This window comes from Scleropages formosus, chromosome 2 (assembly GCF_900964775.1).
Source record: "Scleropages formosus chromosome 2, fSclFor1.1, whole genome shotgun sequence".
Lineage (NCBI taxonomy): Eukaryota > Metazoa > Chordata > Actinopteri > Osteoglossiformes > Osteoglossidae > Scleropages > Scleropages formosus.
In genome coordinates, this window is record NC_041807.1 from 33,251,566 (window position 1) to 33,275,660 (window position 24,095).

The 24,095-nt window shown below is 39.8% G+C and overlaps 1 protein-coding gene across 2 annotated transcripts in view; it reads left to right on the plus strand.

The window, feature by feature from the left end:
• fgd (faciogenital dysplasia) overlaps nt 1-24,095 on the plus strand; it is a 53,769-nt gene that overhangs the window by 21,643 nt on the left and 8,031 nt on the right. The window contains exons 1-11 of one of the 2 annotated variants that reach the window (XM_018762304.2): nt 7,760-7,922; nt 10,609-10,773; nt 11,932-12,127; nt 12,859-13,474; nt 16,040-16,129; nt 18,091-18,227; nt 19,052-19,208; nt 19,750-19,888; nt 22,463-22,521; nt 23,201-23,347; nt 23,853-23,945. In XM_018762304.2, the coding sequence (XP_018617820.2) occupies nt 7,913-7,922; nt 10,609-10,773; nt 11,932-12,127; nt 12,859-13,474; nt 16,040-16,129; nt 18,091-18,227; nt 19,052-19,208; nt 19,750-19,888; nt 22,463-22,521; nt 23,201-23,347; nt 23,853-23,945 (1,809 nt within the window). In that variant the 5' untranslated portion in view covers nt 7,760-7,912. Of the gene's footprint in view, nt 1-7,759; nt 7,923-10,608; nt 10,774-11,931; nt 12,128-12,858; nt 13,475-16,039; nt 16,130-18,090; nt 18,228-19,051; nt 19,209-19,749; nt 19,889-22,462; nt 22,522-23,200; nt 23,348-23,852; nt 23,946-24,095 lie in introns of those variants that run through there. The other variant, XM_018762303.2, reaches the window with a different exon arrangement.

A 24,095-nucleotide genomic window follows, 5' to 3' on the forward strand; every position in this document is an offset into this window, starting at 1 on the left:
CACATCAGTGACAATGTAGCATGTATTATTCCATTAGTTTCTCGTCTGGACCATTAGCTTGATAGTGGTGTCTGTACAGACAATAGCAAAACACTTTTGGAAATGCATTTTGACGTGGATGTAGTTTTATAGGGTCTAGTGTATTGTTTCACTCTACATATAAAAGTTTGTATTGACGCTTTACGGTCTTTTCACATATCACACTAATGTGGACGTACATACACGACTCTTGTGACAAAAATTTAACTTCTTGTCTCTAATTTCTTTCATATCTTTTTGTTGGATACATCACACTCGATACATTTTGTGTGCCATAGCTTAATCTTTTACAATATGTGTAAGTCAGTAGCATAGATGCTGACTGCGGTGTAGCTTTTCATACTTGCTTTTTACAGTAATTTTTATTTTTCTGCTGCTGGTTACCTGAAAATCAGAAGTGTCTCTTTTGTCATTTTTATTGTAGTATTTGTTGTTCTGTGAATTATATTGTCTGTACGTGAAAATATGTATCACTGAAGCATTTGCTTTTTTCCGCTTGAGAAGCACTTGTATCATCAAGAGTCTGAGCTCTCTCAAATGTGTGAATGATTGTAGGGAGTTTAGTGTAGTACATATAACATTGTAAGTTACTTTGGTCAATGGTGCCACATAATGTTTAGTGATCATTATGTGTTGCTTTGTGGAAAAGCATTTGCTAAATGAGTAAACTTGTTATAAATGAGTTTTGTCGTGTTGTATGCTAGGTCTCTTGCTTTGTTGGTGTGATTTTTATTCAACCTGAGAAGGTGTTTTTGTATTGTTACCTCAATTCCTTGTAGTCAGTTTGTAATGTATTGTCATTCTTGCCTTTACCAGAATATAAGCCTCTGTGTTATTGTAGTTGAAAAAGCAAATAAAAAGAAATATTTTTTGGATCACCTTCAGAAGATTGATAATCGCTGGACCATAGGACTCACTTTCTCCTTCAGCCAGAGGATTAGGCCTACTGTTCCTCACTGCCTCCCATGCTGTACTGACATGGCTATGTGTTATCACCACCTGTCACGAGTGGTTAAAAAAAAAAAAAAAATGGTTGGGATACTGTTGGTTAAGGAGTGCGCAGTGCCCCTTCACTGGAACAGAAGCATGTGGTTAATAATTTGAGGTGCAGTGCCCATGTTAACATGTTACTTTGTTGGTTCCATGATTTTGTTCACTATATTGTAAATTGACAATTGAAAAATTTGAAATGGATTCTGTTCTCTGAACAGTTGACTTAGGCCCAGGTGTGCAGGTGAGCCAGACAGAGCACAGGAAAAACAAGAAGAAATAGTTTTTTTTTTTTTTTTTTAATGTGGTTTTGACATTCTTATTTGTTTATATTTATAGTGACAATGAGGTATTGCTGTGATTTTGCAGCCTTGCCCTGGTGCAGGTGCTCTACAAATGTAAGGTGTTATTTTCTTATATTTTTACTAAAAACACGGTACTGTGATGGAGCGCCGCCAATGGCAGTACCTTTTAAGAGCTCTTTAAAAGTTGGTCCAAACACATATTATTGTGCTGGGTTGGACGTGTAATGGTTTGCTGGCATTTTGAAATAATACAACATTAAACAAAGGATTCTCATGGGTAGTCACCTTTAGTGAGGATAAATGCTAGATAATTGTGCCATCCAGTGCTGAGGGAATGGTGTTTGTTGACCTGGAGGGCTGAATAATGCCAACCCACAGTGATGAATGCTCTGCAGGGTTGCAGAGGTTATATGCTGAATGCTGTGCTGCAGCTTCAACTAATGCTGTGCTCAGCACTTGCTTCCAGCGAAAGCCCCCCCACCCAAAGCCTGGACCTCCTGGACCACCCCCTCATACAGGGTCTTGCTCCATATCCCTGTGTTGTAAACCGTGGCGGAAATGGCACCCTCCGAGGAGCCATAATACTGTTGTCGCAAAGCCCTACACTCCCCTGTTCATGCTGACTGTCATCCCTGCCCTGTCCTGTACCACCCCCGCCCCCCACCCTCCTGTTCCGTTCTGCTAGAGAAGCCAGGGGATAGGCGCGGCCATCTGTGTTACTCATGGATTTCTCAGAGACCAGATACCAGCTCACATTGTCACCTGCATGAAGTATTAAGGGGGGTCCAGAATGTTAACACATTTTAGTGTTTCCCCTACCATTCTCCGAGGGCCGTGCAACCCCATGAAAAATAGCCCACGGCACTTCAAAATAAATTTAAAATAGGAAAAGGAAACCACTGGATCGCAACAAATTTTGTCCTGCAACAGGTTCTGAAGATATGTGCAGCTTAACGATTATAAAAACGTTTCTAAAGAGGTAAAAATCATACATTTAATAATGAGCTGATTCCAGCGCATATTATGAATACAAGAAAGTGCTACCTTACCTTGCAGACACACCGCCACTTCACAACAATACAATAAATGAGCAAAATCAGTTTGTTTATTCTAGAGAAAGTTGAAGGGAAACATTGCATCTGAATTCACTAATTTATCATGTAGGCTACTTTATATACTTCTTTTGCCTTCTTTGTGGCTTTTGAACAACTTTCCTTTTAAATGGCCATGTGTTCAAGGTAATGAATGCACAGTATATTATTTTGCTACTGGAAAACTAATATTTACCAGATGAATGTAATCGGTGGCAAATGACTATGTTCAGGGTCTTTTTTTTTTTTTTTATCTTGCTAGACATTGACGAAAGACCTCCATAGCATGTATGTTGAAGGTGAGCGTAGATTGAAATCCTGTATTATTTTTGCATGCATAATAGACCAGAAGATTGAGGAACTACCACATTTAATTTTTTGTCAGTAAAAGTGTAAGTGGCAAATGGGTTTATTTTTTTCTACTGCTAGGAGCTGAATTGGTCAAATTCAGTGAGTTTCTTTTTTCCGTCATGTTTTATATCCCTTCTGTTTCAATACTTTCTGCAGGTAAAGCTTTACATAAAAGACAGTGATTAATCCTTAGATCACAATTTGTCAGTTTAACTTCACCATGTCTTCATTAAGTTTATTTAATCAGTGTTAAATCAGTGTTTTTCCTTCCTTCTTATAAACCAAATGGGCTTTCAGGGTACCTGGTCAGTGTGGTCTTGTTCCTGTACAGACAGAATAAAAACACCTGAAACAGGAGCTTCAGTCCCCTGGTAGCCATGGAAAAGCTCTTAGTTTTTGAATGAGAGCAGTAGGTTTGTAATGAAAGTGCCCTCTTGTGAGATCCCTCTGTTCCCTGTCTGCAGCATCAATCCATATTTTGCCATTAGCAAGGCAGTCACATTACATTTGCTTCAGTGCATAATGCTTTAAAAGTGAATAGCAGCTGCAGCCTCCTTTATTGCCGGATGTTTTGGATAATTTTATCACGCTACAGTTAAAAATAATCTATAAATGAAAAGCAAGTTAGTGTGTAATTTTTGTATGGTATGAAGTATTGTAGGTGTTTTGTTGACAGTTTCAATTGTTGACAGTTACGCATCAGTTTTCCATCAGACATTGAACAAATTTTTTCATAAAATTTATTCAGAAAAATGTTTTGCATAATTAATAGAGCAACAGAACCAAAATTATAGAAAAGAAACAAAGTTTATAAAGATTTCACCCTTTATGCAAAAATCCTCTTTGCCTGAAACAGAGCTGCACCTAGTTATTATAGACCTGTTGTTACTGGTTTCTGCTAGGTGTCATTACTTCAGTTATTATTTGTTTGCAGGACTACTCACACCTTATCTACCTGCAGCTAAACAGTACCTGCCATCATAGATGAAACCCTTCAGCTCGAAATGATCCCCCACAAAGCTGCATTATGTGTATACATATGTGGCTAGTGTAATATGGTTAATATAATGTGACCAAGTGCCTCTTGTGTTACGGCCTGCAAGGTGAAGATGCCAGTAGAACGTCCTTACAAGCTCAGTAGGTTGCAACCACACCAAGTTCCCATGGGAAATGTGCTGTGTGGCATATTATGGCTTCCTTCCCACTAAAATGAACTCAGTACACTTCCAGACATGCAGTTTTGAAAACCAAGCTGATGTTAGCAACAACATGCCTCCATGACTCACTGTAGCGTCTGTGCTCTGACACACGCTCTTGTGATGTGACTCAACTCAATCGTAGCTCAGCCACTCGGTGGTCTTCGGCAGATCGGCTGAATCCATAAAGACTGGCTCTGGGAGCGGCTCATTTGGTCTTTTTTTCTCTCGCTCCTTAACCGTAGAAAAAAAAATCCTATTTTTATCTGCCTCTGTCCTATATTATAATTGTTTGACTCATATTCTCCCAGTGATCATCTCTCTGTACAATAATACTGCCTTCATGGAACTGAGGCCTGCTTAGCTGCCATGGCTCCTCAGAAGCACTCACTTTGCATTTTGCTTTTATAATGTACACTGAAACCAGGAGAAATATTCCCTCTTAATCTCTGTAGTGTACTGGGTGAAACACTGTTGTCTGGGGGGGATTTTGGAGGGCAGCATGAGGAGTACGGCAGTGCGTTAAATACTTTTTCTGTGTTTTCAAATTTGCCTGTACTGTTTGGTGTAAAAGGGGGGTGCGGTGGCGCAGTGGATTGGACCGGGTCCTGCTCTCCAGTGGGTCTGGGGTTCAAGTCCCGCTTGGGGTGCCTTGCGACGGACTGGCGTCCCGTCCTGGGTGCGTCCCCTCCCCCTCCGGCCTTACGCCCTGTGTTGCCAGGTTAGGCTCCGTGACCCCGTATGGGTCAAGCGGTTCAGAAAATGTGTGTGTGTGTGTGTGTGTGTGTGTGTTTGGTGTAACTGAAACTCCATGACATACTTTATCAGTTATACAGCAGGGGGGTGACAGAGGTTAACCTGGTTGACAAATTTTGGGCTCTCTGTCAGCATGAGCTAGCTTCATAGGTTCAGGCCTGGGCGGCTGGCAAACCCCGCTGAGATGTTTCCCTTTCTGCCGTTCATTGCTATTCCAAAGCACTGTTGTACAATTTTGCACAGCTACATGTTTAACTGGAGCTATTCAAGTTACTCAGGCATAGTAAGCAGGGCTTTTCCTCCGAATTGAGCCGTAAACCTTTGTGTTACAGCCTCTTTCCTCTCTGTCATTCTGCACCCTGCTATACTTCTTTGCTTTGAAATGTCCATAAAACCATATGTTCCTGTGGGATCTTTAACCACTAAGCTACTTTGGTGTATTGGTGCTTCTGATTTTGTTATAACACTGTGTTCTCGCTTCATTTGTACGCTGTGAGTTGGATATCTGCCATTTAGGTGGATGTTCTGTTTTTATTTTGTTTTTTTTCTGTTTGTATTCAATTTGGTAGATACACCTGATCAGTCCAGTGAAAACCGACTTGTGCGAAGCAGTCTGACAGCTGTTGAGAGATGAGCACTGTTCTTTCGGTAGTAATTCATCTAGTGCTGATTGGATCTTTAATAGTCTTGCAAGTTAATGTGCTCCCAAGGTGGGGCAGTAATTAATCACATACATGGCTTTCTCTGTACACAGGAGGCACATGGTTCATGAAGAAAGATAAATTAGATCAAGGTTACAAGCACAGTTATGCCCAGACATATACTGGCAGTTGAGATAATGTATAAATTAATTGACTCGGGACAGCGTGTACGTTGAAATAACCAACGGAAAAAGTTTAAATCAAATGAAACAAAAAATGCATCAGTGGTGGGTTTTAAGAGCTTTTAAAATGTCCCATTACTTAATTTTTTTTACATTAACCAAGCTATAATTGAGGATGAGCAGTGCCTTGAATATCAGCTACTCCAAAATCTATATCTTGTAAAGCAATCAAAAATAATATTTCTGCAGTTAATTTGCTTCGCTCCCCCCACCACCCCAAGGTGCAGGACCAGGTATGATTAGATGGAAACAGGTGATAAAGTCGTTGACCAGAAATTAGCATTGATCCCCAAGGAGATGCGCTTCAAAAACTCAATCTTCCATTTGTGGATTGAACAGCGCCATCTGTCCTGGGGGTGTAAATACAATGTTTGCTTCTGAACAGCTATTACCAGACAGGTGTGGTAGAAACATGCCAGCAAAGTGATGGCTGCAGCCTGCTGCTTTCTGTTCTTTGCTTTTGATATGGTGGATTACAGGTGTTCCACACCCAGCAAAGCAGGAAATTACTGTCAAATTTGCACGCTCCTCCCAACAGTAGGTTGATAGATGTACTCGGCTAAAAATGAAGAGGCCATTAGTTCTGTTTTTCATCTGGGTTTTAAGTACCTCTGGGGTCCGTGATGACCTTGGTTGCCAAGAAACGTCACCGCTCTGCAAAAGAGAGCAGCGCTGGTCCTGCCTGCTGGATGCCAATTAAACAGCCTGCTGTTTGTTATATGCTGCTGTTTGTTTATATGAAGAGCATCCTTCTTGGCTGCTTAATAGAAAACCAATTAAACAGAGAACAGTGGAAGAAAAAATGGGTAACGTATAGTTCAGGACCCACTTAAATGAATTCTTTCATCTGATTGAAAGAACAGAAATGAAATGAACACATAGGTATAATGGTACAAATCTCACATATAAATATATACTTGTGTTGTATTTAAGTCCCATTGCAAGTTTGGGCCCGGAGAGGAGTGAGGCCTGGTCAATGCCAGACAAAAGGGCTTTTAACAAGAGCAGGTGCATTTGTCAAACGCTCATTCTTGAATAGAAAACAGGACTTTATCTCCCTCTGCATCTCTGTCCTTTACTTCAGTCAAATCCTGCCTCTTTCGTTTCCACGTCATATGTTTGTCTGACACTTAGAAAGCACCCATTTCACATGAAGTTGATGAATGTCGCTCTGTTCCTCTAAAGCGGCATTTATAATTAAAATAAGAATGAGAAAACAGTTCCTTTTGAAACAATTGTAAAAAGACAGTTTAGTGGTTGTCTGCTGCAAAGTGCTAATTTTAATTGCTTCTTAAAAGCAGAACATAAGAAGGCTCTCATGCCTTCTTGGTTGTGGAAAATGAATACCATTACACTGTATGAAGGTTAGTCTGTATCGGAGGCCCCCAAAGTCGGCTGCCCCTCATCCTGTCCTCAGCTGGGCGCTGGCAGGCGCATACTGTCCTGCCTCTCACAATGACATCACAGCCTGCAGAACAGCACCTGTTGGAAGGTCTGTGGTACAGGTTTGGTGAGTCTTGTCTGTCAGGCAGGTCTTCCTGCATGCAGAAGTCCACACAAGACACAGAAGTGGTATATCCAGGTAGAGGGAACAGGAATGGAAAGTGCTCTGGTTGCACAAATGTCACAGCAGAGCTGAAATGCGGGAGCGCAGCTAAATTTGTCTCTGTGATACCTTTGCTGGACTTGAACAGTCAAGACCGTCTCTTAACAGTGGTAAGATTTTTCTGTCTGGTTTTTATTTTGGCTCAAGAACAGCAAAAAATAACTTAAATATAAATTTAAACATGAATCTTAAAAAAAGAAATTGTTCTTTCTAGTTTATTCTCAGTATTTGTAATTTTCAACACTTCAACATGGATTCATATTAATATAACCCTGCTGATATTATGTTTTGGAATATGTACAGTTAAATGTGCTGTGGTAGGACTGTCAGTATAATAATGGAAAATTGTGAGCTCAGTGGTACCTGTCACGTTGTTTTTTTTTGCACTCTGCAAGTCTGTACAATACCACTTGTTTGTCTTGGTTCCAGGTTTCACTTGGACGTTGCCATGAGTAACAAAATATAAGCCACCCAAAGTCTTTTTTTTTGTTGTGCCCTGTATTTACTGTAACCTGTGTGTACTTTTGTGCAGTGATTCATCCATCCATTATTGTCATCAGCTTGAACGAAAGTATGAGGAGCATCCACCTATGCCTCTCACAATCTTGAAAACTCCTGACAACTTGGTTTACTTTTTAAGAACTTTTTGTACTTTTGCTGAGATCTATGTCGCTTTGGACAAAAGCGTCTGCTAAATGAATAAATGTAAGTGTAAGAATTTGCTTAAATTTTAGCTCATTGGGAAATTCCCTTACCCTGTTTGTTATGTTGATCTCTGAAGGTGATTGATCATGTATTCATGTAGTCTTTGGTCCTGTGACATGTATCATAGTTTTAAGATGGGGATTATTGTCTTTCAGTAATAGTCTTGGTTCAGCCATGTGAAAAACCTGAGAACTGTTTCACGCAAGGTGGTCATACTGCCGATGAAGGTTGTGTGTACGGAATTATTTATTCTTATTGTGTTCCTGTTCTTGCCATTACTCATAGTTGCTAAAGAAGGTGATGTTTCTAAAAATGGCTTACACATCTTAGTCTGGATGTTTTATTGCATCAGTTTAAGTAAACTGTTGGTCCCCAAATCCATTCTGGGATTTAAGCCAGTCATCAGGGACACTAAGGTCAGATGCATTTTTTTTTCAAAATAAATATTAACTGTAGAACAATATGAGTTTAGCTGAAAAAGGTTGGCTTCTACCTGGAATTTCAACAGTCCATCAAAGGATATATAGATCAACTTCAGAAAATATTTCTCAAAGCTTTAACTTGGTAATAAAATCAGTTGACAAAGGATTCTTTGTACCTGATATGTAGGTTCTTCTCAAGAAGAATTAGGAATTAGAATATGGGCCACCTAATTCTTGTGCAATAATAATTAGAGAATATGATGTGCTGGGTTGGCCTGGTTCTCAATAATGACAATTGGCTTATATTTTTAATTAAAAATGAATTTCTAAAAGATCATGCCAGAAAGGTAAAAAGAAACCATCTAAAGTTTAGAATGTACAAAAAGAGCTGTAAGTAGTGTGGTGGTACAAGCCATCAGCTTGCGTTTTGAATGTCCTGGGTCTTGATATTGGTTCCAGTGGTAGTTCCTTTGATCAAGTTGCTTTTCCTGAACTGATACAGTAACAACCTGCCTATACATAGGCAAAATTTTGTAACTAACTTACTATAGAAACATCAAATATATATTTTTAATGCTGTGATTTAATAATCATGTTTTTGCTAAAACTTTTCCTCGATTATGGAATACACTTTTGTTTAGTCTTATTTTTACATGCTTTGCAGAAAAAGCATGTCATAAATATATTACATGTAAATACATGCAAATATGCCACTAAATGGTGTCAATTAAACATTAACTCTTTAACTAAAATTTTGATATTTATGCTTCAAACTAAACATTTCATTACTAAAATCATACGGTTTTTTTTTGTATGCTTTTGATCTTTTCAGGAAGGCCTTTCGTGAGAAAGCAGCAGAAACACTCCCAATGACAGCAGTCTTGTTTCAACTTTACAATTATTCAGTGACTCCTCGTTAAATGTTTGGAAACCTCTTTCCTCCGTGAACCTTTGCATGCTTATATGCATGTGATGTGATGTGAAAAGAGGGTAGCTGGGCTGTCTGTTAATCTCAAGGCCACAGATGGGGCCTCTCTGATCAGCACCAAAGTACATGAGAGCTCAGAGAAGAGCACATTGTGTTGAATGCTCATATTACGCACACACTGTAACAATGCAATGGATGGAAGTGCCATTGGGTCAAGTCACTTGCACAGTTCCAAGATAAGGGAGCAACAGAAGTGGATTCCCAGTGCCTACTTCCCTGCCTTTTCTGGAGAGGTATAAACACAGGGAGAAACATTAAAACTCGGCACACTCTGAGGTGGGCTTGAACCTTCAACCACAGAAGGGCTCAGGCGCTCTGGGGCATTGCCGTAATCCTTCTGCCACCGTGTCCTCGCTAAAAGCAACAGAGGGAAGTTACTTCAAAATGAACTTAGATTTGCTGTTCTTCTATTGACCTCAATAAAAAATCAATCAGAAATGGAATCTAAAATGAACCGATAACAGATGTTAGCCCAAGGTTATTTTGGTGTGCGTTATCGATTGGTTATTCACATATTAAAGCTGAATGTGCTTAAGATTGTGTGAAAAGGATTGCAAGTATTTTCCTACACGGTCTCTGTTTCCGTATCACACACCATTACCCTGTATGTACACAGCCTGACTGCATACATACATGACTCAGTTCAGTTGCTGCCTGTGTTCCAGATTTGCTTTGAAAGTGATTACTGTGTGTGAAAAAGACAAATTTAGTAGATTGTTATATTTTTTTCAAAGAAGGACTAATTTCTAACAAATTGTTCTTGCCTTCACATGTATTGTATTACTCTTTCTGTGAGAAAGGGCAGTTTTCAATGACATTGTTTCCAGATAAACTGCAGAAGGTATTAGATGCCCTTGTAAACGGAAAGCTCTTAGGAAATTGTTAGTGCAGTTCACTTCCTGTGGATTGGCTGTCCTATTGATTTTCATAGCACAAGTCATACCGCTGGCCTCTGGAGTCTCAGAAAGTTGCTTCTGAATTTGTAAAGATCGCTTGGAGTACTTCCTCTAATTTTCATACTGTGCTGCCTCTTCCTTGTATTCTGTGTCATCATACTTAGAACATCTGTGATAGTCTGTGATGCAATGGACAATCTGAGATTATCTTAGAAGCAAGCCCTGGTCCTATCACATTAACCACTATTAAATGTGTCAGGTTCTTTTATAGCTTTCATGCTGTATGTATTGGCCTGTGATCATCATGAGATGGCAAAGAAAACTGGCCTTTATATGGTTTTCATTTATATCTCTCAATTTTTTTTAATCTTTGCCTCCAGACTCTCCTTCCTCAGCTGCCCTGAACAGATCCACAGACCCATGCATCCCACCACTGGGAACGAGCAGCCTCCCTGCCTGTAGGGTATGCCCCAGCAATCCCGCTGGGAAGCTCTACCCCAAGCCGACTGCTATACCCTGCAGGCCCACCCTACAAAAGCCACAGGGTAATATGAAGTTCATATTACTGCAAAGTAACATGGCATTCTTATATAGCCAAGACTTCTGGTTTGGGAACCTTGACTGTAGAGCCCTCTGGTGTAGAGCAGTGACTCTCCTGCAGTGTTGCTGAAGGAGGCCCTTGTAAAAACTGTCTGTGTGGCCCTGGTTGGGTTTGGCTGCTACTTATAGCCCCTGACCCACAAGATGAGTCATGACTGTTGTATATAAGACATGTCACTGCTTCTTCTGCAGAGTATCAATATGTATGTTAAATGTACAATATTGTACCAAATGTATCAGCCAAGCAACTAGATCTTTAAATGTTAATGTAAGATTAAAAAGCTTATATTCTCAGGGTTGCCCCAGCAAAGCTGATAGTAATACCTTGCTAAATGCTGAGCTGTATATTTCCTAGTATTTTTTTCTCATAGCATTTGTCATATATTCTCTAAAAGAATATCTTTTTTAAAAAGATCAGTACAGAATGTTTATGCTGATATTAGATATTTAAAGTATTTTTGTTTCTTTTTTAAAATACGATATTTTTTCTTATGATATGGTGCTAAAAAGCTAGCCCAACGTGTGTTTATTTCGCTCTCTCACTTGCTTCCATTTTCATTAGTGCAGCATTACAGGAAGGAAGAAACAAAAAGTAGTGAAATAGATGTGGCAATTGTGAACTGGTTTCTAAATTCGTCTTTTAAACATCCAGACGAGCAAACAAATGTATCAAAGGGTAATATAAACATATGTGCAGATGACACATATTCGTACATGCCGTGTAAAAGGCGTACTCTTACAAGAAATGAAATCTGCTGAAAGTTACGTTTAATGCTGTTGTCACGTATCTTGTGAGCTTTTTTTTTCTGCATGTGAAACCACAGTGACTGGTGTGCATGCATTTTGCATCCTGTTTAGAAATAAGGAAGCTGCACTGTAGCCTCTCCGCTGATGCCGTGCTCACACTGTTGTAGATCTTTTTCGGATTCCTTATCCTAGACAATGCACTTCTCGCTGTGTTTGGAAGTTTAGCCATGCTATTGGGAGATACTGGAACAATGGAGGTTCTCTCTCTTGGATCTGCCTTGGTTTGCACCGCTCAACAGCAGCAACCACACCGGCTCCAGTGAGAGACTGACTTTACTCCGTCTTCTTTTGCCCAGTGCCCCCTAAGCCTCCCCATCTTCTTGGTCTGCGGAGAGACAAGCCCTCCAAGTGGATTCCTCCAGCCCCATCAAGGCCCCTGCCTGCTCCCCCAGCACTGAAGCCTAGCAGGAACCCTGCCAACTTGGGGAGACAACCGGACAAGCAGGGTATCACAAACGTGTGTCTGCTGATCGAGCAGTTTGAGAACTCCAGGTATGGGCAAATAATGCTTTTCTTTTATTACTGTTAAGAATGATGAATGTGTTTGCTCTTGTGTGTTTCTGTGTGTGAATATTTCCAAGTCCTGTTTCATGCACCTGCTTCATAATTCCTCTGGAACATATGATAAAATAGCTGTTACGGTATTTATGGTATTGTTTAAAACAGATGCAAGTAGTTACATGTTGATAAATGTAAGATTTTCGAAATATCTATATGATAGGAATTAACACAAAGCAACTTTTTTAGGCGTTATCACCATGTTGCAATACAGAAGTGATTTCAGATCGACTTGGTCAAAATAATATTGTGAACTGAATAAAACTTATGAATATCGGCTTTAACGCACCAGATTATGGAAGTGGTTACTATTGTGGTTCAGTCTTCTGGCTTTAGAGCTTCAATCACCCTTGGGATTTTACAACATCATGGAACCTTTCTTTGGTTTACTGTCATTTGTAGTTTTTTTTCCCTTTTTTTCCTTTTAACTTTCATTTTGTATTTTTAGTGAGAGGTCACAGAATTAGGACACTGCGTTTCAACAACTTGTGTAGTATGTAAAACTCTGTAGTTACTCATTATACTTTGAGGGCATGTATGGCTTTGGGTTTTCCCTGTCTGATGTCTGAGTTACATTTTTTCACTTTCAGTCATTCTGCTGATAAGAATCCAGGAAACGTATGTGGCTTTATGCTTCTATCTAGTAATCTTTATTTTCTGTTTAGAGCACCGATTTTCGGTGCGCACCGGAGGGATCAGTTGCACCTTACGTTGAGCATGGAGACGGCAGAGGACCTTGTGCAGGATCCTAAAGGGCTGCGTGTGACTGGGCTGGAGACCGATGACTCGGAAGACCACACTCAAGCAGACGAATTGGCGGCCTGTATCGATGAAGGGACAGGTGACGCTGCAGAGCTCTCTGGTTTCAGCACTTTGTGTATTAATGACATTGGCACACCGGGCACCGGGGATAGTAGGCATGCCTGCAGTGACAGCGCTGCTAGCAGGACAGAAGGGTCATGCGAGCCCACCAACAATGGGAACTCCAGCCTCCTGGAGCAGAACGGAAACAGTAAAATTCCCAACAGAGACAGTGGCATCGACAGCCCCTCATGTGCCGTGGAGGGTGAGGTTTTCCCCAATGAGGATACTATCGGAGAAGAAGATCAAAATGACAGCGTGACAGAGACAGAGCTGGACAGTGAGGCCAGGAGTTGTGTGGCAATGGACAGCAAGCGTGACTCTACGCAGGACGAGGACAGTGATATGGACGAGGTCAGCAGCGGAGAGCAGGAGAACGCTGAAATGCTGAGGAACGAGCAGCCATCAGAGGGCTCCAGGGTGAGTCTGTTCATTACCCTCCTTTTTAAAGGATTTGGGGTCTCATGCAAAAGTCTCGAAGTGCTTGAGATGGAGGTTTTCAGCAGTGGTACATAAATGCCGTTCGGTGGCCAGGGGTGGTTTTTCAGTCATCTTGGTTTCCTACAAGAGTGCCTGCTTCATATTTATTAGGAACATTGTGCTGTATTAAGTTTAAAAAAATCACCCTGAGACATAAATGTAGTATGTCATTTCATACACCCTCAGGATACTCACTGTATGGGGTCCTAATCAAACAATCCCTCAGGGCTAGAACTAGGGACTGACATTACTGAATTGCTTCTCCATTTGGGGTTTCTCCCATGGTGCCAGTTGCTTTTCAGAGTGGAAAAAAATGAGAGCTGGCCAGGACACAAATGGGAGGAGCACACAGTAGCTTCCCTCTAGGCATGTGCAGCTGACAGGAAAAATGTTCACAAATTAGGGGAAAATGGCGAGAAAAATTTAGCAAAACAAAGTTTTAGCTGAGGAGTTCTGCCTTTTAGCACATTGTGAAATACATATTCACCTGAACATTACAAACTTTGGCAGAATGCTAAATGGCCTTCATTTCTTGATTTCTGCATCTGCAGGCTTCCAGCGTAAGGCGCGTTAGCCTAGTGGCCAGTGCCCGTCTTCCCTGTCATGGTTAGATGGGAGCATGGTTATTGTAGTGCAGAATGGTCCCAGCAACTGTCCCGTGTTAAGAGGCAGCGGTGCCACAGCCATGGATACTGTTCTTCCTTGTGAGGAGTTAATGGTGGTGCCTGAAATTCAGCAGCTGTACCAGTGCTTTCATGCATCAGCAGACTAAGGAAAGATAGTGAAAAAGCCACACGCATTGTTCAGTCTTTCACTTTATTCGTCTAATGCAAATCTTGCGTTCAGCTAATGTGTAAATTAAGCTATGATCATGTCCAAGACCAAAACCAGTCCATTTAAGCTTGAGAGATGTCCCTAAGATGATTAAGAGTTTACATTTACTGTTAAGCCCATGAATGTGGACACCAGAGGAAAGATATTGTTAGGCAAATATAAGTTATAGATGATGAAAGGAAAATGGCACTTCATTCTGTCAGAATTTAAATGCCTGGTTCTTCTTAACAATTTTTTATTCTAAGTTTTGAGAATGGTGGAGCATTTTGAGATTGTTTAGAATTCTTGATGCTAAAGAATGCTTGTAATAACTGTAATAACCAGTAGCTGCAGTGGTATGACTGGCTTTAGAGTGCTATAAGAAATAACAGGAAATATTCACTTGAGTGTGCCCTCTGTGCGCAGATCCACTGCATGCGTATCTCTGTGTCTGACACACAGGCGGTAAGCAGCTGTCATTCCGGCAGTTAACCCTGCGTCATTGTGCGTCGAGCATTGTTTTTAAGGGCAGTGCTGGGCACGCCCGGTTTGCTGTTGAGATGTCAGAATTCACACCGAAACACTGGTCTACACACCCAGCGCTGTGTGCGAAAGGGATTTTCAGTTCCCGTCCCTCCTTTTTCCCTGGCCTTTCCTAGTCCTCCCTGTTTGACCTGAGAGCTTTGAAAAGGAAAGACCCAAGACAGAAGATTATTTTCAATGGGCGGTTCTATTTTGACTTGAAGCGTCAATGTCGTCTTAATGATACCGCTGTCGCAGAGGATGTGGTTAGCTCGGCACGTCTCGGCATAACATAAGAGAAGCAGTAAAACAAAGAGGAGACGAGCTCCGTTTGCTTCGTTCGTGTCCAAATGAAGGTCAAAGGCTGCTGGGCATAGTCTTTGGAATCACTTCATATTCTTATTCGTCCATGTAGTTTTCAATGTCTGCTAGCTCTTAGTTATCAACAGTGGGAAACAAAGCGATCGCATTCTTCTGTTTTAGACCTCTAGTGTTTCTGCTCATTGTGGAATTGTGCAAGGCAAGTCCTTCCTTACTGTGACGTTAACTTTTTTTTCTTCATTAAGTGGGGCAATAATACAGGGTAAAGCTAAACTTAAATTGCGGAGAAGTCAAGGTTTAGGCATAAACATTCATTGTAACGTGTTTCATGTTGTGGCTTGGCAGGAAGTATTGAGGTTTACGTCACACTAGCAAATTTTTCTGACGCATTTTTGCCGCCTGGATTGATGTAAAGAAATGTGCAATGGCACCATTTCCCAAGTTATTTAATTTGTTGTGTTAACCACATAGTAGGATGATTTACAAATATGCAGTGTATTATCTGTTACCATTTAATATGTATATAAATTAAAACATATAGAAAAAGAAAGATTAATAATATTAGATCATTTATTTTTTCTCTTGACTGCAAACCATTTTTTTTAATGTTCCAGTAAATCTTAGCATCGTTTCTGAGAGAACAGGATATTGTTTTTGATGGTATAGTAAGTACAGTTTTATAATCAGCTAAAGTCTATGAACGTCACCTTAATTTTATTTGTGTATTGGTCTTTTGTATTTTTGCAAATTTGATTAACAACCTAATAGAAGCTTTTCATCTCCTACAGCCTAATGTCAAACTAATATAGTACTATGTATAGCAGTAGCCTGTTCTTTCTCTTTTTACAGTGCACACAGTCTCAGAAGCTTCTTAATATTGCACAAGAGCTCTTGCATACAGAAGAAGCTTATGTCAAGAGGCTTCATCTTCTGGACCAGGTGCTCTTTCAGTTTTCAGTTCAGTTCAAATTGGTGTTGTATAATATCCTTCTCTGGTTGTGTCAGAATGCTTAATTTCTTGGCTTCTCTTCTTCAAAGTCCAGAATTTTTCCTGTTCTATACTTGCTGGATTGGACCATCTTTTTCGTCAATTTCACTTTGTGTGTGTGTTTCTTCAGTGTCATTCTCTTCTGTGAAAGGCTAGATAAGGGTTCACGGTTGTGTACCGAGATACGAGTACTACACGTGGAGTGCAGATACATATATACATAAATTACATAAATTTAATGCATAAATTGTACTTTTGCTGAGATGTACGTCGCTTTGGACAAAAGCGTCTGCTAAATGAATAAATGTAAATGTAAATATATAGTCATGCCCACTGGAGTTATCAGAATTTCACTTTACAAGGAGTTTTGTTTAATATCCTTTCTTTGTCTCTTGAGGCATTTACAAAAACCAAATTAGGATTGTATTTTTGCAGATACAATCATTATTTTGCATTATTTTTTCTGTAAGTTTGTGTTTATTGTACCAGATCCCGTAATGGTTATGTGCTGACAGGGATAAACACAATTTTGCATGTGGTATCAGCATTAGAGCAGTGTAACACACACACATTTATACACATCTGACAATTTAGGATCACCAATGAAACTAAAAATCATATCTTTGGACTGTGAGTGGATGTCAGGGCCCCTGGAAGAGACCCATTGTTTTAATGTACAGATTGTAATATTTACAAAAGAGCTGAATAAGTCCAGCTAGATAGACATACAGTATAATGGAGTAATTCATGAAGGGAAGGTACCTTTTTATGTTATGATAACTAGTGTTAAGTACTGAAGCCATTGTGTCCATTTTAATAGGAAATGATGATATGTTAAGCATAAATGGGTGTCAGTTTTGGGGCTCATGAACACAAATTTTTACTATTGAAACTGTCAGTTATGTCATTGAGTTATGAGCATTAACCTTACAAAGGGTTTTTCAGGAACACATTACCTTTGTAGGGTGGTGGAAAACTGTACATGCATACCTCAACAGTTTTCAGTCTCCCTTTTACACAGTCATAAGCAGCAACATTCATGCAAACGTGAATGCACATAGGTCACTCTCAAAAACATGCAATAGAGGACATGAATATCTCCAATCCCATTTCCTTTTCCTTCCTCTAGTTGCCCTGGCTGCTTTGGCCTAAATACCTAGCTCACATGTTTGCCAGTATCACTTATGGTTAAGACAAGCATGATTCAAACCCCCCTCTCCTGTGACCCTCTGGGAAATGTCTCTTTTGTTTTTTTTTAAATAAACACTGGATTAATTATAGCCCTGGAGATATAGTACACATTCTAATATGTGAGCACAGGAGTTTAGAGTTGTGCTTATTATTCTGTCTCTGTTTTTTGATTCTTGAGCCAAAAGTTCACTTTGTAAATGTGCATTGACTCTGTTTTACTTGGCCTCAATGAAGAAACTTTTAAGTATTAATTCAACCTTCTGAAGATTTAACACAGTTAGAACATTTAGTATCTTGAAAAACCACTGGTTAGTTAGCATGAGTAAACTCAGGGCCACATTGAAGTTGACTAAAGTGTGCACTTTAGCCTAGCAGTTACTAAAGCGTAATAACTCGATCCAAAGTGCAGTCTGTCTTGTTAAACTCTAGAACTGCATTGGTGAAAGTCACTTGGTGGCAGATTTATCTGTGATAAAAAAAAAAAAAAAGTAATGTCATTAGATTTGATAGCTATAATAACCTGTGACATCTTTTCCTATCAAGTTTAACTCTTACTTAACCAAACTTCAAGGTTAGCTTGTACTCAGAATTATGAAGTCACATAGCAAGCTGTATTTAACATTAATCGTAACTTGTGCTTTTTCAATGTGTCACCTATGCATGTTGATGCTTAATGGAAATAGAATGTTTGATCTTTTTTTGAATGTCTCTGTGACTGCAGGTATTTTGTACAAAGTTAACAGAAGCTGGAATTCCACAGGAAGTCATCCATGGAATCTTCTCCAACATTTCCTCAATCTACTGCTTTCATGAAAAGTTCCTCTTACCGGAGCTAAAGACACGGATCACCGATGAGTGGTAAAAACATATTGATGGCAACCTCCAGCCAAACAATCAGCCTTGTAGTTGCTCTGCCTATGCTCGGCTAGATTCAGTCTGCTTATTTTGAACACAGGGAGCTTGTGCTGTCAGCCGTGAAGCATTGGAGGGGGTGCAGAATGTGGATGTTATCTTCTCACTCACCTGCTGAACATATATACACTTACCATGAGCGTTCACTGGCTATTCAGATTTGTAGCTGAGTAATTTGTACTTTCATTGTCTATGGAAAATACCTGGGGTCATAACAGCCGACAAGGACATTGATGATATTGATGACCTTACTATGTTTAATTTAGTGTAAGTTTCCATAATGATGTGTGTAGTGATTTTTTTTTTTTTTCTTTTTTTTTTCTCTCTCTCTCGTTTTTTTGGAAGAATGTGTGTGTCCCATAGCAGTCAAGTGTCACATTTGTTTGATGATCCAAGGCAGTATGGACTGCAGTATTAACTGATTGATGAGTTCTGTGGTTCATCATTGATTTAAAAAGACATATACTCATCTTATTTGTAGGCATAGGCACTTATTAATAATGTAGTATTTCTCTGACTGCAATTGTTTTTTATCAATGCTTTACTTTTTCAAGTAAGGGCAGTCATGAATTATGCATCTCGTCTTATGTGGTCTGCATATGTCATTGTACTTAAATAGGAATAGATGAATAATACCTAAACAATCAGCATTATATCTATGGCATACTCTACACTGTGCTGTATGTTTCTTCAAACAACCTTTAAATCCCTGTCACCTTTAATTTAAGCATTCTGTTAAATGTGTGTCTTTATGTATTTTGCTCTCACAGGAACTCAAACCCTCGTATAGGTGACATCCTCCAGAAGCTTGCTCCATTCATGAAGATGTATGGAGAGTACGTAAAGAACTTTGATCGTGCCATGGACCTAGTCAACACATGGACTCAACGGTCATCTCAATTCAAAGGCATAGTACAGAACGTTCAGGTGAGTGTCCATCACTGTGTCAGTACACTACTCATAATTCTCTTGATGCCCAGTGTATATGTATATACTGGCCTATGTCAGTGTAACAAGGGGGGTGCGGTGGCGCAGTGGGTTGGACCGGGTCCTGCTCTCCGGTGGGTCTGGGGTTCGAGTCCCGCTTGGGGTGCCTTGCGACGGACTGGCGTCCCGTCCTGGGTGTGTCCCCTCTCCCTCCAGCCTTACGCCCTGTGTTGCCGGGTAGGCTCCGGTTCCCCGCGACCCCATATGGGACAAGCGGTTCAGAAAATGTGTGTGTGTGTGTGTGTGTGTGTCAGTGTAACATTGAGAAACATGCATTTGTGCACTGAAACATAATATGATGAATTCTGAATGTGTTAGACACTATGCTGTGTCCCATTAATGTGCCGTCTCCTCAGATCAAGCAATTCTAAATTGTCAGAAATCCAGAGAGGCTTCACTAGTATAGCTGTTATCACCCCTATCATGGAGACTAGATATGTGTGCAGTGCAGGGCCTGTCATAGTGCTCATCCTCTCCACAGAAACAGGAAGTGTGTGGGAACTTGACACTGCAGCACCACATGCTGGAGCCAGTGCAGCGCATCCCACGATACGAGCTGCTGCTCAAAGACTATCTGAGGAAGCTTCCTGATGATGCCCTGGACAGGAGGGATGCACAGAGTGAGTCCCATTCCCACTTGCCTCTGGGGCCCGTTGCACTGCGTATCTTCCATCGCTGGCCAGTGAAATGAAATAACACGTATTCTTAATATATCAGAGGAAAGAGACCCTGTGTAAAGGCTGCAATTAGCTAGCTGTCTCCCAGGCCTAGTTTATCAGGCATCAGAACTCCGATAAATGGAGTTTCTAATATCTTGTTCATTTTGGATCATATCTGTTACGTTATTTATATATTATATACAAGTGCACACCTTGTTTTTGCAAGGCAAAGAATTCTGATAAATGGGCTTCCTAATAAATGCACAAATAAGCTAGTAGTGTACTAGAGCTAATATGTGGAAACAAAATTTTGCATGCATTACTTTCCATTGCCAAACCCCATTGTCATAGACTAAATTTCTATTTTGCTAATGAAGTACTTTCCTTCATCTCTTTAAATTTAGCTTTGCTGCCTTGATCAGTTGTGCACAGATCTAGATGTTTATACTATTCTTGAGCCAGCCTGACCATGTGCAGATCTCTGCAGATTCATATGTGCTTGCTCTTCCGATAAACAACCAGTTGTGCAGATCTGCTCATTGCAACGAGGTTCCACTAGCCTCATCTCTGGCTCGGTTCTTGTCTTTATATACTGAAAAAACTTGTATTTTACAGTAACCATTTTTAATGTATCTGCATGTTGGGATTGCAGATATTTTCTACAAAAGCACATTTATTTTTAAAACTTCAGTTATTATTGATGAATAAACTAACCTCATTCTAGCTGTTTAATCAGGCCACAGCTAAAAGTGTTAATGATGTTGATGCAGAGCATTAGATGCTCTCACATCAGTCAGTCTTTTTGAACACTACATGAAGACCTTCCTCATGCACCACTGCTAGTGCTGCTATGCTGCCAGTGTAATGAGGTTTGATGTTTCAAAGTGTATCACATATGGACCTGTTAATCTAAAGGTGTGGGCTAAGTCTCTGTTGCATGGGGTCTTGACCAGTTTTTTTTTTTTTTTTCTTCTTCATATGATGCAAACAGGTGTTGCCAGGGAGCAGAACAGCTTCTGGTTAATTTTAAATTGCTTCCTCACTGATCTGCCCGCTATTTCTCTTCTCTGTGTACCTCATCTGTAAGCTTCTGCTTTCAACTGTGGTTGCAGTTCCCCTCTACAGAAAGTGGTTTGCTATAATATATGCCACTTCACTCACACTGGTTGTTACTGTTATTAATGGTTCCTCTACAATAGTTTTTACAAACGTATTTCATGAGTAGCTCAAATTTATTTTTAGTGGCTTTTGGTTACCAGAAAGTACAGCTCATTTACAGGTAGACATTTTGCCATGAAGCATTACATAGCTGCTGTATCCTACCTGCTTCTTTTGTGTCTGTTACAACAAGAGCTAGAATTGATGAATCTTGGTGCAGCAAGCGGTAGGGAACAAACTAGGTTTGCGTGAGACTTTCATGTCTGCAGCTATATCTCCTTCTCTCAATGTAATTCATAAATTGTACTTTTGCTGAGATATGTTGCTTTGGACAAAAGCGTCCAAATGAATAAATGTAAATTTGTTGCTATGGTTTCATCTGCTTAAAAATTTGATCATTATGAAAGCATCTTCGGATGGATGATAATCATGATAATTATGATAAGTATTTCACCAGATGACACCTATAATTGTTACCAAAGCTGCAGCAATAAATCTATTCACCTTTAGTGAATATTCTGGAAAGTGAATTTAACTCTTCACTAATGCTACAATGTCTCTGCTCACTGTCTGAGTGTTGAAGCTGTCTGCTTCAAAAGCCACAGAAGCCTATATAAACTTCAGTTTATTCACCAAAAATATCTAGTTCTAAAAACAGTCCTGAAATGGGGATTTATACAGTTGTCTTCTAATGGTGACACTTCCTAAATATTGGAGCTGTTTTGAAAAAACCATACAATTACAGAATGTAATGGGGCTCCATGCATTGTTAATAATTTGTAATAGCTTGTAAGTCCTAGTTTTGGGCCATTGTGGGAGGGAATGAATATGGGTCGTAGTGTGCTGGTTTGCCGTGATGCTTGGTTTTACATTATGCAGGGCAGCCTGGCCTTTGCAGTCTTTTCATCAAGTACAATACCAAAGTTCTCACTGGTCAAAGAGAGTGGTAGCCAGTCGCTGCATACTAAGTCTACAGACCATCTGTAGATATGTCTGGAAAAGCACCTAAGATGTAGTTAGCCTGTGCTCTACATTGAGCGGATGCACTGAAAATGTTGAAGCGCTGGTCCAGGCCCCTTGATTGCGTGCCACATCCGTGCTGTGGTGCATGTGCAGACACAAAAAACATTGTAGCTCTCCCGTGGCATTTTATTTTTATCCACAAAATTATTTCTGTCAGTAACATTCAGTTTAATTGATCACACAACCACAAAGTTTGAAGTGATCTCGATGCGGTGAAACTGTTCATTTTCTTTAAAGGGCTGCTCCTGTTGTGATGTTCCAATTTCACATGAAGCAGTTTCATTTTGCAGAATATACAATGGACTCTTGGAACTACGTGATGGCTTTAATTGTTATGTCTTCTGTCCTTCACAGATGCACTGGAACTCATCTCTACTGCAGCTAACCATTCAAATGCAGCCATCAGGAAAATGGTGAGTTGCTGCACCATCACCTGTCTCCTCCTCCTCTTACTTTCTCTGTATTTTTTTTTTCTTTTTCTTTTTTTAAACATGAAACATTCAGGTCAGTAAGAGATGCTGAGGTCAGTCTGTGCAAAAGTTCTCTGAAAGTACACAAACCAATCTGAAAGTGGCTTTTTTTGTCTGTGAAAAACTGGTTTTTCTTCACTGTGAGCTTGTCAGCAGACTACCCGTGGCAGGAAGTGTCGTTTCCTGTTTCAAACAATGCAGTAGAACGACAACTGTCACCTTAGGTACGAAACCCATGATAGAGCGTTAAAACAAACTCTTCAGACTATCAGTCCTATTAGGGTTGTGGATATTCTTTATCAAATGGTGAGGATGATTGTGTTACCTACAAAGCTACAAAAGTAGTGCTTACCCAAATTGCTTTAAAAAGTTTAACCAAAATAATGGTTCTGTTCCCTCTTTTTATAAAGCTGTATTTGAAAAGCAATTAATTTTAATGTGATCTGTTAAAGGTAATCAAAGCCTATATAACTCCTGAGTTTAACTGGGTGATTGGTTGATTGACATTGCTGGCATGTAGGTGCTAAATATTCAGATTAATTTTTTAAGGGTTTGTACATTAAAGAGGTCAGTTCACGTTTTACTGAGATTGTATTTCATGCTTTTACCCATATTTATTCAGGAAAAGATGAACAAGCTATTAGAAGTATATGAGCGCTTGGGGGGAGAAGAGGACATTGTGAACCCTGCCAATGAGCTCATCAAAGAGGGTCATATCAAAAAGATGTCAGCCAAGAATGGTACAGCCCAGGACCGATATCTCTATTTAGTAAGTACTAATAATTCCCACTTGGCTGTCTAATGATAAGCACCTATAGCAAAGAGAGGCAAAATTACATTTGAAGCATACATCATTTAGACTGATTAATTACTTTTATTGGTTGTCATACTTAACTGCATGAAAGACCTTAGTGGCTGCTTGAAAAGTTTTGTTTAGCCTAGAACATAGGTTCTTAACTGGAAGCATCACAGATATGCTGGTTTTCTTTTTTTCTTTTTGATTTCACAGACTGTTTTAAGCACAAATGCAGCAGTAGGTTTCCTAAAGTTTCGCATGATATAGTATGATATAGTGAGTTCTTACCTAGACATTTTTGGTTTATTCATAACCCTAGACAGAGGATTTCTTTTCTAAAACTGCCATTGTGCTCTCATTTTCTCTCCTACTATCAGTTATCGGTGCAGTTTGATTAGCATGCATCTTTGCTTTGAGTTTATAGTGTGCCTAAATTGTGACGTGTTGCTCATTTCTTTGCCTCTTCTGTTTTCTAAAGTTCAACAACATGGTGCTATACTGTGTGCCAAAGCTGAGGTTGATGGGGCAAAAGTTCAGCGTGAGAGAGAGGATTGACATTGCTGGCATGGAGGTGCTGATAATGCTGCTCACATTTACTTTGATATCGCTGTCAAAGTAAAAATTTTATAGGTCAACATAGTCATAAATACAAGTTTTAATGTTTTCGTATGTGACATTGAAGATGTTATATTTTTTGATATAATTCATGTTAACTATGAAT